At 38.2% G+C, this 13,465-nt stretch overlaps 2 protein-coding genes across 4 annotated transcripts in view; one reads left to right on the forward strand and one right to left on the reverse strand.

Annotated features, from left to right (window-relative positions):
- On the forward strand, window positions 1–11,268 carry mmp21 (matrix metallopeptidase 21). 2 transcript variants are annotated; one of them, XM_088635105.1, is made up of 8 exons: window positions 1–372; window positions 1,304–1,538; window positions 2,230–2,944; window positions 3,368–3,507; window positions 3,847–3,988; window positions 6,137–6,394; window positions 6,991–7,163; window positions 7,718–11,268. In XM_088635105.1, exons 2-8 carry the CDS (start codon window positions 1,386–1,388, stop codon window positions 8,021–8,023), a joined length of 1,887 nt encoding a protein of 628 aa, XP_088491231.1. In that variant the 5' UTR covers window positions 1–372; window positions 1,304–1,385; the 3' UTR covers window positions 8,024–11,268. The 2 variants fall into 2 exon arrangements, with proteins under 2 accessions (XP_088491231.1, XP_088491232.1); XM_088635106.1 differs by lacking the exon at window positions 1–372 and having other exon boundaries at window positions 624–1,538.
- The window catches only part of edrf1 (erythroid differentiation regulatory factor 1), a 17,903-nt gene continuing 14,742 nt past the window's right edge, over window positions 10,305–13,465 (reverse strand). For both annotated transcript variants that reach the window (XM_088635101.1, XM_088635100.1), the window contains exons 24-26: window positions 13,047–13,162; window positions 12,213–12,379; window positions 10,305–11,038 (exon numbers count right to left, since the gene is read on the reverse strand). In XM_088635101.1, coding sequence (XP_088491227.1) covers window positions 10,876–11,038; window positions 12,213–12,379; window positions 13,047–13,162 — 446 coding nt within the window. In that variant the 3' untranslated portion in view covers window positions 10,305–10,875. The remainder of the gene's footprint in view (window positions 11,039–12,212; window positions 12,380–13,046; window positions 13,163–13,465) is intronic.

Below are 13,465 nucleotides of genomic sequence, written 5' to 3' on the forward strand. Positions count from 1 at the left end.
CAAGGAAGCACCTTCAGGTTGCTGCTGCGAGTGGTATTGGTGGATCCATAGGTCACAATCTTCAATTGGACCAACATTCCCAGACTAATTCCCCTGTGTGGTGACTGGGGACACTCTGCTGTAGGATATATGTTTTAGGCAAGGCAGAAAACCAAGGACCTGATTATTTTGTCTTTAAAGTTCCCATGGCATTATTTGAACGCAGAAGATTATTAACATCAGTGTCTCAGAAAAAATCTACAATTTGTACAATTTTACCTTCTTAAACTCCTTCCTTTTTTCAGCCGTTTCAGCAATTTCTCCTTTTTCAATGTGAACATTTTGTGCAGTGGTTCTCCTATCACACATCTCCCTGGAAGGGCTGCACTTCAGGTGTGTACAGTAAAGAACTTCAGCGCCTTTAGGATAAAGAACAATATATTCTATCAATGCATGGACTTTTTATTTTTATTGCTGATGGCGTTTGACTCTTGGTCACTTAATATTCTTCTCTGGCAGGATTTCAGACAGTTTTTGATATTGTCAACAATATCAACAAATCCTACTGGATCACATTAAGAATCATCTTTAAATAGTACTCGGGTATAAGCGGCTAAATGGTCTAGTTCCAGGTTTTCTTAACGGTTTTTCCCTAGAGTATAATCTAACTTATTTTGAAACCTGCTGATTCTGTCCTTCTTTACGGAAGAATAGTTTTTGGTGTGGAACACCAAGTCCATAGAGCTCACTGCCCAAATCCGTTTGATACTGTACGTCTATCAACGTTTTTACATTTGATGAAAACATCATTTTTTCAATATATGTTGTGCTTTATTGTATAATTGCAATATAATTTATTTTCAATTTAGATTTTACTAGGTTGGTTTGCAGTTTATTTTTCCTCTTTTTATCACATGTATTATATTTGAGAAACTTTCTCGAAAAGCTCATAACATTTTATTAGTACTAGATTTCATTTAGTCTTTGCCTGCGTAAAGGGGTCAATTATTACGACTTTAAACATTACTGTTTTATAGAATTACCTCAATTATATATATATGTATGTAAAAACGATATCTAATCAGTGCACAATATCCCACCGGGGATTATCACCGCATCGTTAACTTCAGGTGTAATTACATCCTAGGAAAAGGAGGGAAAGGGAAGGTAAAGCTATTCACAACTCCGTTACAAAACAGTTTAAATTAAAACTATGCTTTTCTTGAAACTTGAAAGACTGTTGACTTTTTGGGGTTTGTCTTAGGAGGCGTGGTTTGCTTTTTCCGTTGTAATATATAAAGAGCTTGTTTCGCACGGCTTTGAGACAGGGCATGTTTTAAAGAAGAGGGAAAAGACAAAGCAGAACTAAGTGACATCATCTGTCATACACCCCACGAACACCCACGATGCTGACTTCAATTCGGCTGAGAGCATACTTTCTACTGACCCTCATCGCCCCGGCTGTAGCGGAAAGAATATTTCACAACAGAGACCATTCCGATGTGCTGATACCCGCTTCACACCAAGCTGAACTCATCATAGACAAAGGCTCTGCTCAGGTAGGAGTGAAACTTTTTGTCACAATGTCTTGTTTGTTTATATAACAATATCGATTCAAATACTCCACTATTAAAACACTGGCAGTAGCTATCAACCTTTATTTAAAAAAAAAAACATTCTTGCCTGAAACGACTCAGAACAGTTTTGCAGCATGATGAACAAAGATAATATATAAATAATATTAAAAGTGCAATTATATGCACTATGCAATATAGTGGCATTAAATCAGACCGTCATCACTGAACAGCAAATGCTTGTATAATCAAAATCTAATGAAATCATAACATTTTTTTAATTCTTAAAATACACAAAACAATGTAACAAATCATGAAGCAGATGCTTCTCTAATCCTAAACTCAACACATGCACTACTTAATAATCTATTCTATACTCACATTGCACTGTTTGTAATATGAACTCTTGTCAAGACATGTATGGACAGTCTGTATGAAACTTGTGTCTTGTTTAATAATATATTCCATATATATTATATATCCATATATAATATATTCCAAATATAAGTTTATGCAGTTTTTCGGATTTCCAAAAAAAAAAGCAAACTGTAAGTCAACTACTGCACTACTGGATAATAGGTATTTCAGTTTAGGATTTGAGTGGATTCTCCACTTAATTAACAAATCTGTTTCATCAACCCCAACCTGCGTGTGGCCACCGCCTTCCCTTGCGCAGCAATTCCTCTTGAAATATGGCTTTATGAGGCCCGGAAGCTGGGAGGAATCCCAGTCTGACACGGCACTGGTTCCTGCGGCTGCCAGCACAGCTCCATTCGACATGACGCCTTTGATTCAGGAAGGGGACTCGGGGTCCCGAGCAGGGAAGGAAAGCGCCTCTAAGGATCCCGCTGAAAACCCCACGTTCGTCTCGGCTCTCAGAGATTTCCAAGAGGTGTCAGGCCTACGGGTCACAGGTGTGCTGGATGATGCCACTAAAGCTGCCATGAACAAGCCCAGGTGCGGTGTCCCAGATAAGGCGTTAGACTCCAATGTCACCGCCGCTGCCAACGCAACAGACACCAGGCTGAACCAGACTCTCTTCATCAGCACTACCGCAGCCGGTGCCACACGCGGGCTCCACAGTACTCACAGCCGAGACGGCCCGACTGGGTCTCTGGGGCCAGAAAGGAGAAAGCGGTTTCTAGAGACCCTGTTATTCAGGAAAAGACGGAGAAGAGACCTCACGGGAGCAGGGCAGGTGGGCTTCTCCAAGAAGGTGCTGAAGTGGAGGCTGATGGGAGAGGGCTACAGCAGCCAGCTGTCCATCGACGAGCAGAGATATGTTTTCAAGCTGGCCTTCAGAATGTGGAGCGAGGTGTGTCCTGTGGAATTTGAAGAGGACCTTACGTCTCCTCTTTTCGAGATCGACGTTCGGCTTGGCTTTGGAACAGGTAGGACAAACATTTCTAATCTCTCTCATGGTAGTTATGGTTGCATTAAACAATATAGAAGATGGAAGAAACTGGGTCACGAAAACAACAACATTCATGCATTGACTTCTCTCAGTGATCCCACAAATAAAGGACTCTTGGTCAAGACCAGAGTTTACAGTTAAGACAATCCTCCATATTTTGGTATGTATTATTAGACTAGAATAATGTAAACACATTTACAAAATTTTAACTTTAAAAAAGATCTAATATTGAAATTAATACAAATGTTAAAAAAATCTTTGAAAAGAGTCTATATTTCCTGCAAAACTTCACATTTGATAAGGGGTTTATTTGCATACTTGGACATATATCGTTTTGATCACTTTCAGTAAACGGTTTTCTGAAGCTCTCCCTTGTCGACACCTCTTGTCTGCAATTCAGGACGACACCTGGGCTGTGCCCAGAGTTTTGATGGGGCGGGTCGTGAGTTTGCGCACGCATGGTTCCTGGGTGATATTCACTTTGACGATGATGAGCACTTCACAGCTCCCAGTGGTGGTAATGGAATCAGCCTCCTCAAGGTCAGTGACAGCTGTTAGCACTCCATACATGCTGAAAGACATCCAGTGTCTCATCCATTAAGGATTATGTCCTTTGCATGCACTGTCAAGACCTATTAAACCACAGGAACATTTCTGTGTTTGAGCGGGTGAATCAAAAAGGATGAATTTCATAATTAATGTTTCATGGAACATCTGCAAAATTCTTCCTTTTGGGTCGGATGTTCAGAACTCAGAACAAGTATATTATACAGTCTTTTATGCCAGTTATTCAACCTAAGCCTCTCAGAGCATGTTGTAATGATTTTCAATCACAGCTGTATACGGTAGTTAAAAACTTACTCTGGCTCTTTATTCCAGGTTGCAGTGCATGAGATAGGTCATGTTTTAGGCTTGCCACATATCTACAGAGGAGGATCCATTATGCAACCCAGCTATGTCCCTCAGGACTCAGCCTTCGAAATTGACTGGATGGACAGAAAAGCTATCCAGCAGCTCTATGGTATGGTGGCTTGTGTAGGACCTACCACGAAGTTTCCATTTTAAAAACAAAGGCAGAGGGGTGAAACTATAGAAGGTGGAGAAGGATCTTCACACATTCTCAACGGGGTTCTGTGAAAAACTTGTATACCCAAAATATCAATTAATCTTATGATCATGCTTATAAATGGGATCCTTCATTTTGCGTGCAATCTTAAGTCTATCCAGTCTCAGGTTGTTTTAAAATGTAATAACCCACTGTTCCAAATATTTATTTATCCAGTTAAAAACAACAGTCTTCACACAATTATATATATATATGCATGGAATTTCATTATGTTTCCTTAGTGCTGGTCTCTCAATTCTAAAACATTTTAAGAACTGCATACAGTATTCTATTGTTTCTGTTTTGAGAGGTCCTGTAGAGAACATGCAATATTTTTTAATTAGGTCTACTAAGAATTTTCTTTCTTAGGCTCAGCTGTATTCATGCATTGCTTGAAAGCATTTGAGTAAATAATAATTGCTCACAGAACTGTGAACTTCACAAGCAGTGAGAGCAGTGTCTAAAAGCAGATCTGCAGTTTCTTCAAATCTGCAATAGACAGATTTTCAGGCTTAACAATGATGCATTATTTTTTCTAATGTAAAAGATTGCTTATAATGTCACCTTAAGAATCTGCCCACATTTATTATTTTTTTTTTATTTTTAATAATCACTTGAGAGGATAAATAAATACTAAATATTTGTTTTACATACTATTTTTAAAGACGTATTAAATTTAAAAAACATTTTTGCAGGAATTACATAATCTTTTAGTTATACTGGCAGTCCTCCCGGCTGCGAAACTTTCTGTTATCTTAATGTCAGTTTAATGCATCTCATTCAATATTTAGGTACTACAAGATATATTCGTTTTCAATATGCTTCATGCATGAATTATTAACATAAATCATCGTAACAAGATGCAATTAAAGGGGAATTTAGTGCTATTTATCATAGTGATATTTATTACAGGTAAACCTGTATAAAATAGCTAGTTTATTAAAGGCTAATCTATACGTTAATCTGACATAAATTTGATCTCAGCTGAAACTGAAATTAGATCATGAAAAGAAATGTGGAGACGGTTTTGTCATTGAGAATGTGTGAAGTAGGAAGCAGTGAGAATAATATATTTTGAAAATGTAAATGTTTATTTTTATTTAAATTCAAAATTGTAATTGTGAAATAGTTGCTGCACAAAGATGTATTATGGACAGCAGTTTTTCTTTTCATGGAATTCTTTTTGGGCATTTTTAATGATGACGTATTAAGTACACTAAGTTACTGTAGTGTATGTTTATTCCTAGTATTTTAGGATGTAACAAAGCTTGTCCAGCTTTTTTTGTATGATTTTATATTATGGCCTTTATACATCTAGACAAAGATCCTGTTTTCACTCCAAAAACACAACCATCTTGACTAATTATGCAAATCACATAAACTCTGCAGGAACCAATTCAATTACTGTTGGCTAACCTACAGTATTGTGCTTTTCTTGGCTACCTACCACCTGCATATACTGAAATAACATTCCAAGAAGGCTCAACCCGGATAACGTACTGACCTTTTGGTTTTCCTAAAAATTGTAAACTGTCAGAGAGAGTGTTTAACTGCATTAAATCACTCTTACCAGCATTTAAAAGGAAGATATAATGGTTCCCTAAATGTTTGAGTCCATAAATCAAATTCTCCAATTCTCTACTGTTTTTGTAAATTTTAGATATTTTGCACATAAACTACATTTCAGAGTAGGACTCAGTAGATTTTTCTCTTTTTAATGAAACAGGATTCATGTTAAAGTTGAGTGTTGTGACTTTGTAGATCACAGGTAACTTTTACTTCTCAAGCATGGGCTTGTTGCTTCTTTATTGATCACTATCTCAAGCTTCAAGACGCTAAAGAGACAGAAGGTTACATCTGAAAATGTAGAATTAAAACATAAGCTGTACAGATACCTACACTTTGGAGTTTGGAGTTAGAAGCATTGCACAGTGTTCAAACTATTCAATACCTGAGCTGGACAGGAAGCTTTGAGCTTAATCTTTTTCTGTAGTTCCCAAACTTGATGGTGTCAATAATATACCATGCATGTAAAAACTTCTGTCTTGCTGATGTCTGCTTTAGGTGGGTGCAAAGGCCGTTTCAACACTGTTTTTGACTGGGTCAGAAAAGAGAGGACTCCCTATGGCGAGCTGGTGATCCGCTTCAACACTTACTTCATCCGGGACAGCTGGTACTGGCTATACGAGAACCGCAGCAACAGGACCCGGTATGGTGACCCCATTGCTCTGCAGGTGGGCTGGCATGGAATTCCTTCGGATGGGGTGGATGCTTATGTTCACGTGTGGGACTGGAGGACTGACGCCGCCTATTTTTTTAAAGGTAATAAATGTACTTAGTTGCAGCACACAGACAGGGTTGTATGGGCAGGGAGAACTGATTCTGTCTGTGGGTGATGGTTGTGTGGATGTGGTGGCTCAGTGTATGCTGTAGACCTTTAGCCCAAATCATGTAACTGCCGCTAAATTAGCAAGAGGGGTTTGGAAAAAAAAAAGGATTAAATAGTACTCCACAGACCATATTTAACAGAAGAAGTCTGGTAGTGTTAAATAAAAGAAATACCCTGACACATTTCTTTATGTCTCATTACTGAGAACCTTACAATGAGCAAATACAGTTCTGAAAACGCTAAAGCACAGCGATAATAGCATTCGTTAACATGCAGCAGGCTCACACCAGGTTAAATACAGATGTATTTTTCTTAAGCCATTTTTCCACTCTTATTAGTAGTGGTGGCTTAGAATGGTAGGGGAATTAATTCCACTTGGATTTGAAGAAAACAATAAGGATATAATGTCTGCAGTGTTACGGAAGGAAAAATGCATGAATAAGGAAAAGAAACTGGATTCATGCCCAGTTAACCTATGCCTTGATTAACACTTGAAGTTGTACTGTATGTTTGCCCTGCATGGCTGCAGGCACTCAGTACTGGAGGTACGACAGTGAGAATGACCAGGTGTACACCCAGGACTCAGAAGGACAACGATACCCCAGGCTCATTTCTGAAGGCTTCCCTGGGATTCCCAGCCCCATCAACACAGCGTTCTACAACAGGAGGGACTCCAGGATTTATTTCTTTAAGGACTTGCATGTAAGGGCTGGATCTTTGGTCCACAAATCCATTCAGACCACCTCACAGCTTTCCCACTCAGGAGGAAGAATATTTTTCAGGAATACAGCAAAATACAGACTAGTACAAATGATCAGCTCAGAATTTAAAAGGCTTAAGAGGACTTCATGGGCTAGATTGTTTGCTCCTGATTCTGGACCTTGTTTTAGACTGCAGTGATGAACATGACCGTTGTCTGACAGCAATAAATTGAGAAGTGCTTTAATTTATTCAGACACAGGGAACAAACTTCACTCTTGTAACCTAAATAGGATCCATGGCTAATTTGGCATTTTCAAGCATTCACTTGTTAACCTTTTTCTTTCTACATTCCTGTGGTAACACTGAATCACCACACACCATGCCTCCTGGCTTCTCATTAGCACATCTCAGTTAACAGAGGCTAAAAATAAATAGCAAGGCACTGACGAAATGCTGCTGCTGGGGGAAAAAAAAAATCTATTTTTTGCTGTTACTCTCTTTTGTTCTTTGTTTTAAATAACCAGTTCAAAATGTTTGCTTTCCCTTTTTCACAGGTATACAGCTTTGATGTGAGAACTAACAAGAAAGTGAATGGCTTCCCCATGAGAATAACGGATGTGTTCCCTGCGGTTGTGCCTGGAGATCACCCCATCGGAAACCTGGACGTGGCTTATTTCTCCTACACACACAACTCCATCTTCTTCCTTAAGGGAAGCCACTTCTGGAAGGTTGTGAGCAGCCAGGACCGTAGGCAAAACCCCTCCCTACCCTACAATGGAGTGCTGCCCCGGAAGGATATAGATAGCCACTGGTTTGACATATGTAATGTGCACATGAGCACTTTGAAAATGACCCTCTAAAAAGGTGAAGGCAGAGTATCGAAAATGTTTTTTCTCTTATGGCTATTTCTCTCTGCTGGAAAGAGACTGTGTTTGTCTTTTGTAGTGCACAGAACATACAAGGAAATACATGTGAGAACATAATGCTTAAGCATCAGATATCTAGTGCATACTTCAGATTTCTGTAGATCCACCATTTCCTTGAAACTATCAACACTCTTGGCCTGCTAGTTTCAGGCAAAACATGTATTGATCTCTTTTATGTGCAAAGTTAAAATTCAAATTTTTAGATTTGTAATTTATTTCAAATGGAAACCTGACTATTTTTTGAATCATTTATGTATGTATGGATAACTATGTGGAATTTATTAGAATCTGTGTTATGAAAATGAATGGCTGATATTTCAACTCATTCTCCAAATATAGCTCTGAATTTGAAAGTCAGTCCAAAATTGCTCTTCATTTTTGTTTTCCTTCAATACATAACAGGCTTTACTAATTTTATTCTTGAAGGCAACTTATACTATAATGTTCATTTTGACGAAATATTTCAGCAATTCACCTCAGAACAAATCCTGTTAATTTAGCTGACATTCAGATAGTAATTATTAATTCGCATTGTGTAATCACTTAGTACATCCTATCTAGCTTCATACAAGATTAACAATAAGCAACTTCAGTACAGATATTCTGCTCTCTGTGAAATATGATGGAAATTAGCTATATTATCCAGTATTTAAACACTGCACTAGCGATTAAACAAGTTTCCTTGTCACCAGAACAAATATAATAAGATCCATCAACTACGCACTTGCTGAGGTAATAAGTTAAATTAGTGCTGTGATTTGCGAGGCTGCCCCAGCTGTCTGTGGAAGCTTGTGCATTTGTGTGCTCCTTTGGGTGCCCTGGTTTCCTCAAAGCTCCCAAGAACATGCTGGCTAGATTTGATTTGCTAATCTAAATTGTCTCTTTCTCCATTTCCCTGCAATGGACTGACATCCCATTCACAAGAATAGTCACGTTACCCTTACCAATGAAAGCTACTTACAGATATGAGAATATTAGCCTGCTTTTATTTTTTTAATGTAATTTTGACTCATGCTGGTAATAACTAATACTAGAATCCCATTTAGTAAATCTCTTTATTTCCCTGACACATGACTTATATTGATGAAGGACACTATCTTTCCAACCAATAATATTCAATATATCAGGTGGCAACAGGGGTGAAGTAGTGAAACATCAGTATTACTTCTCACATCCACTTTTTTCCTCTTTAGGTTAGTGGTTCAAATGTAAACCCACGTTTGTTTTGCTTGTTATACTTAGTTAGATTTACATATGAGGTATCCATTTCACCTTCTTGTAAATATTGTTAGATGTTTTTGTATTTATGGTTAATCAGTATCCTGCGCTATATTACAGATGTTTTGATGTGTACTTGTCTATTGCACTTGTACTGTATAACTATGACAAAGAAGTTTCTGAAGTGTCAGGTATTTTTCCATTTAAATCTAAAAAAAAAGTGTTGGTTTAAAAATCTCTTCCTGGTGTACAGAATAAGACATAACTAGCTATATTTACCAGGGAATTACATAAAGATTATCATGCAGTGTAAACTTGTGTAGTGTCCTGTTAATTTTATCATACAATATGCGTTAACTGGTGTACCTTAGAGCTTGTCTGATAGAGCACTCAATTTAGAACTTCAGAGTCTTGCCTAAACTGGGATGGCTTAGTCTAATTTGTCAGCAATTTTGCCTGCAGTATTGTTTTTGATTTTTTAATAAATATTCATAAGCAAACAGCATTCACTGAAACTAATGACAGTGACAGGACTGTGATTGTTATAACTCGCAAAGTCTAATATTTTCCTTTTTTAGGTGTTCTTGTCGTGTTCATATTTAAATTGATGGGTAGCTGAGTTAGCTTAAAAATCAAAGATCATATATGTGGTTGCAAAATTACACTTTATAAATGAGTAATAAGCCTAACACTAATACATTCATAAAGTCCCCAAGTGCAACAATCTATCTTCAGCAAATAACCCAAAGGTTAGGATTAGTTTCTGTTACAGATGTTTTCCTACCTACATGCAATTAATTTACAGCAGTGGGTGTTAGCACATTTTTTGTTCCTATTAATGTCATTCAAATACTCTACTTACAAATCACTTCAAGTATGTTTACTAATAAGCAAAACAAGGAGCAATGCTTTTCAAGGGATTCTAAATGACAAAACCACATTTGAAAGAGCAGATGCAATAGCTATTGCTGGATGACAGCAGTTTAAGACACATAAATGATAAAAACAAATTCAGACCTTTATTTTACTTAAAGCGAATAATGTCCTAAATCTCAATAATCTTTCAAAGATTCTTCATATTTAGTTCTGTCCAGATATTGACATTTATATACATATTTTGTAGAATTTTGATTTATAGATGCTGTTTTTGCACGTTAGCTTTACAAAACATACCCTGTACAGAATACTGCAATGAGTCTTCAAATATTGTGTTCTACAAACTGCTAACTCTATAGACTTCCAAGTGAAAATTGTATTTTATTTTGTGACAGAAAAAACGTGCCAATTTGACCCTGCTAGTAAGCATACAGGAAAACCTATATGTTTAAAAAATAAGGGGGAAATAAAGCTCCCAGTGACACTTCATTTTCCTTTTAAAAAACACGGAACAAATTGCAATTTACTCAAATGTGCAGAAATACTGAAATAAAAAAATAAATAAAGAGCCCAAACTAGGTGACCATCCCAACAGTTCGGTCAAGGCACTTGCTTATTAAATGTGGAGTCCATGTCGGGTTTTCAGACCTTAACCCAGTGATGTGAAGAGAGCCTGAGGGCTGGCCGCACTGTCATGACACCCCATTCTCACTGGCCTCTGTCTTGGGTAGCAGCTGGGTCAGCAGCTCCAGGATGAGCTCCACTCTACACAGCAGCGGAGCACTCTTGTCAGCACGCAGCAGGGAGGAGTACACTTGCTTGTAGGTCTTCACCAGCTCCTCCTCGTGTGAGCCACTGCCACGCCAAACAATAATTCATGATCATCACAATCCGCAGCATTCTCATAGACGGTACATTACTTCATTCATTCTGGTATATCGGTCTTAAGCAATTCCATACAGTTATAAAAGATGGGAACTACTTTGCCTTAATTATATGACAACCCCGCATTTCTTTTGAAAAAACAATTGTTTTTTTAATATTTCTAAATTATATCTGCACATTAAAAATATTCTTCGAAGGAACTGATGACTGTGCTGATTTTTTTTACAAAACAATTTACTCCAGCATGAAACTACTTACTGCAATTTAATTTAGTGAAATTAAAAAGTGTTGTTAAATCCATTAGTAATCCTATTTCAATCTTCCTGCACATATTACACCAATCTTATTGCTGTATTTAGCCTGGCAATCCATAAATACAGACTGATGTTTATAAAGAAGACTGTCAGAAGCTATTACTATACTCTAGCTATCTGTGCATGAAGGCATGACTGTAATCACATCTAATACATGTCAAAGAGATTTAAATATTTTGAATCTGCAATTGGTAGTGTTAAATGGTTGTGACTAAGAAAACTCCTGGCAGCTACAAGGCTCAGGTGCAGCTGATGTCCTCTGTGTCTGCAGAGCACAGGGTCTTCCAATAACATTGTTACGGTACTTGTGTTAAAACAAGGTTTCTGAGACACACCCCATCTCAGATCAAGGATGCGGTACATATTCATATCCTACTTGGGTGTCACACAGGCATACATACACCTGTTTCAGCCATGCCTGAGGATTTAATCATTTAAATGGATGACACAATTTTCAAACAAATGTAAAAAGAATGGCATCTTATTCTTCACCGAACAACTAAAACACACACTAGCATGGAAACAAAGCACAGCTGTTTAGGAAAGCTCTGTCTGGACCTCATTCATAGAACTAAGGGAAATGCGTCTCAGTGACAAACTGCCCTGACAAACAAAATGAATAGTTTAGGACCAAACAAGTCACCATTCTTCTCCTAAAAACACCTTCATTCAGATGCACAAAGTCTTTCAGTCTATGAATGTCTGTCAATGTATAACTTCAATTTTAACATCCCTGCACTATTTTAAAGTGTTCAGGTTCAATGTCAACCCTGGATTCGGAAACTGTGAAGAATAATGGCCAGATTGCCTGGTTCCTGCCGTTTACTAACCTGGTTTTGCGTTTAGTGGCAGTCATCAGCTTGACCAGGTGCAGGAGCAAGAATGAGAAGCTGGGCTCAAAGACACCAATGAGTTTCTGCACTTCCTGTGTGTTGAGGGCAGAGGAAGTGGGGATGTCTGAAGAATCTCCCCCCTCAACACCTTCTGGGCATTCTGCCTGTAGGACACAGCAAGCGGAAGATTTCAAATAAGTGTACACACTCGGAAGGCTGAACATTCAATGTAGAGCCAGCCTTAAACAGCTGAATAAACAAGTTTCGTGGCCATAATAGTTTTGATTTATTTAGTTGTTTTTAAACAATATGACCAAGAAGCTTGTAATGCTATAAAAACTACATTTAAACAACACTGAGTCGATGAAGATGTAGGGTCTACACTGTAATTTGTTTTTCAATTTAGAATCACTTTTTTCCCCATTATGTACCCATCCAGTTCGGAATTGCTAAATGGGGAAAATTAGAATATGCTGACCATCTCCTCGACATGCTCACCCTTCAAAACATGCCACCAAGAGGGTCAGTGCCCGGAGAGGAGGCGTGTCCCTCATGTTACAAGCATGCAGGCACCTGAACGCCGCAGGGGTTGCATATTTACCCAGACCCATCAAAGCCCTGGCTGACAATTTTCTGAAGTAACGGAGCGCTGATGGGCTGATCCAGACTCAAACTCATGTCTAGATCACAAAATCACCCTGCACCTGGAGTGAGTTACTAGAGAGACAGATCCAGTACTGATAGCACTGACGGATTTATAAGTTGCAATTCCAAATCTAGCCCCCCAGAAGACAAATAAGAAGGCAGGCAGGGCCGGTGTTTGTGTGGTACCCGTCTGTGCTCCTCCAGCAGCTCCTTACGAATGAGGTGGAAGGCATGTCTGGTCTCAGTCATGATCTCCAGGGCCGTGAACAGGGTCTTCAGCTTCGCAGCATTACTGCTTTGTCCTATAAGCACAAAGAGAAAAGTAAAAAGGAAAAAAAGGGATTATATCTGAACAAAAGCCTCAGATTGACTACTGCATCTTCTTGTGTTTACCCCTGCATAACTATAAGGCTAAGCACGTCTCTGAACTTTTCAATAGGAAATTGTATGGTAATTATCAATGTGCAGAGCAGAAAGCTTTAATGAAACTATCCTCATTCCTTCAGTGTATGGTTCTATTTTTTCCCCAATTAAAAAAACGTTAGAGGTCTAGATGAATTCCAGCAGGCGTTAAAATTCTTACCAAACTTAAGGGTGTACTTGGA

The sequence above is a fragment of the Lepisosteus platostomus genome, chromosome 6 (assembly GCF_059453375.1).
Source record: "Lepisosteus platostomus isolate fLepPlt1 chromosome 6, fLepPlt1.hap1, whole genome shotgun sequence".
In the NCBI taxonomy this organism is placed as follows: domain Eukaryota; kingdom Metazoa; phylum Chordata; class Actinopteri; order Semionotiformes; family Lepisosteidae; genus Lepisosteus; species Lepisosteus platostomus.